This window comes from Chroicocephalus ridibundus, unplaced genomic scaffold, assembly GCF_963924245.1.
Source record: "Chroicocephalus ridibundus unplaced genomic scaffold, bChrRid1.1 SCAFFOLD_105, whole genome shotgun sequence".
Taxonomy (NCBI): domain Eukaryota; kingdom Metazoa; phylum Chordata; class Aves; order Charadriiformes; family Laridae; genus Chroicocephalus; species Chroicocephalus ridibundus.
In genome coordinates, this window is record NW_026961652.1 from 193937 (window position 1) to 195328 (window position 1392).

General features: G+C 50.0%; 1 protein-coding gene across 1 annotated transcript; it reads left to right on the forward strand.

Moving 5' to 3' along the window:
* Positions 1–502: 502 nt before the first annotated feature.
* LOC134509525 (olfactory receptor 14J1-like) lies at positions 503–1069 on the forward strand (the record flags this gene model as incomplete). Its single annotated transcript, XM_063322068.1, has 1 exon — positions 503–1069. A coding segment is annotated over one exon (567 nt), but the record flags the coding sequence as incomplete, so codon positions are not given.
* Positions 1070–1392: the final 323 nt, after the last annotated feature.

The following is a 1392-nucleotide window of genomic DNA, read 5'->3' on the forward strand; positions in this document are numbered from 1 at the left end:
AAGTGTGTTTTCGGGGCTTGGGTTTGGAAGGGCAGGCAATGGGAAGAGATTTGCTCAGAGCTGTCCTGACTTGTGAGTGTGCCTTCCTCCTTTGGCAGTACCTCAGGAACAAAGGGATCCGATGTCCAACGGCAGCTCCATCACCCACTTCCTCCTCCTGGCATTCGCAGACACGCGGGAGCTGCAGCTCTTGCACTTCTGCCTCTTCCTGGGCATCTACCTGGCTGCCCTCCTGGGCAATGGCCTCATCATCACTGCCGTAGCCTGTGACCACCGCCTCCACACCCCCATGTACTTCTTCCTCCTCAACCTCGCCCTCCTCGACCTGGGCTGCATCTCCACCACTCTGCCCAAGGCCATGGCCAACTCCCTCTGGGACACCAGGGACATCTCTTTCTCGGGATGTGCATCCCAGGTCTTTCTATTTCTGCTTTTGATATCATCAGAATATTATCTTCTGACAGTCATGGCCTATGACCGCTACGTGGCCATCTGCAAACCCCTGCACTATGGGTCCCTCCTGGGCAGCAGAGCTTGTGTCCACATGGCAGCAGCTGCCTGGGGCAGTGGCTTTCTCACTGCTCTGCTGCACACTGCCAATACATTTTCACTACCCCTCTGCCAAGGCAATAGCCTAGACCAGTTCTTCTGTGAAGTCCCCCAGATCCTCAAGCTCTCCTGCTCCGACTTGGACTACCTCAGGGAAGTTGGTCTTCTTGTGTTTAGTGCTTTCTTTTCTTTTGTGTGTTTTGTTTTCATTGTGCTGTCCTATCTGCAGATCTTCAGGGCCGTGCTGAGGATGCCCTCTGAGCAGGGACGGCACAAAGCCTTTTCCACGTGCCTCCCTCACCTGGCCGTGGTCTCCCTCTTTATCAGCACTGCCCTAGCTACTTACTTGAACCCCCCCTCCCTCTCCTCCCCATCCCTCAGTCTGGTGCTATCATTTCTGTACTCGGTGGTGCCTCCAGCAGTTAACCCACTCATCTACAGCATGAGGAACCAGGATCTCAAGGAAACCTTTAGGAAACTATTGAAACTATTGCAATATACTGTATTTCAGCATCAATGAGGTAACTGTCTTTTCATATGATTCCAATTATATTCACAGAAAATGGTAGGAAGACCTTTTGTTCAGAACCTTCTTCCTTGCTCCCTCCCTCCCTCCCTCCTTCCCTTCCTTCCCTTCCTTCCTTCCTTCCTTCCTTCCTTCCTTCCTTCCTTCCTTCCTTCCTTCCTTCCTTCCTTCCTTCCTTCCCTTCCTTTTCTTTCTTTCTTTCTTTCTTTCTTTCTTTCTTTCTTTCTTTCTTTCTTTCTTTCTTTCTTTCTTTCTTTCTTTCTTTCTTTCTCTTTCTTTCTTTCTTTCTTTCTTTCTTTCTTTCTTTCTTTCTTTCT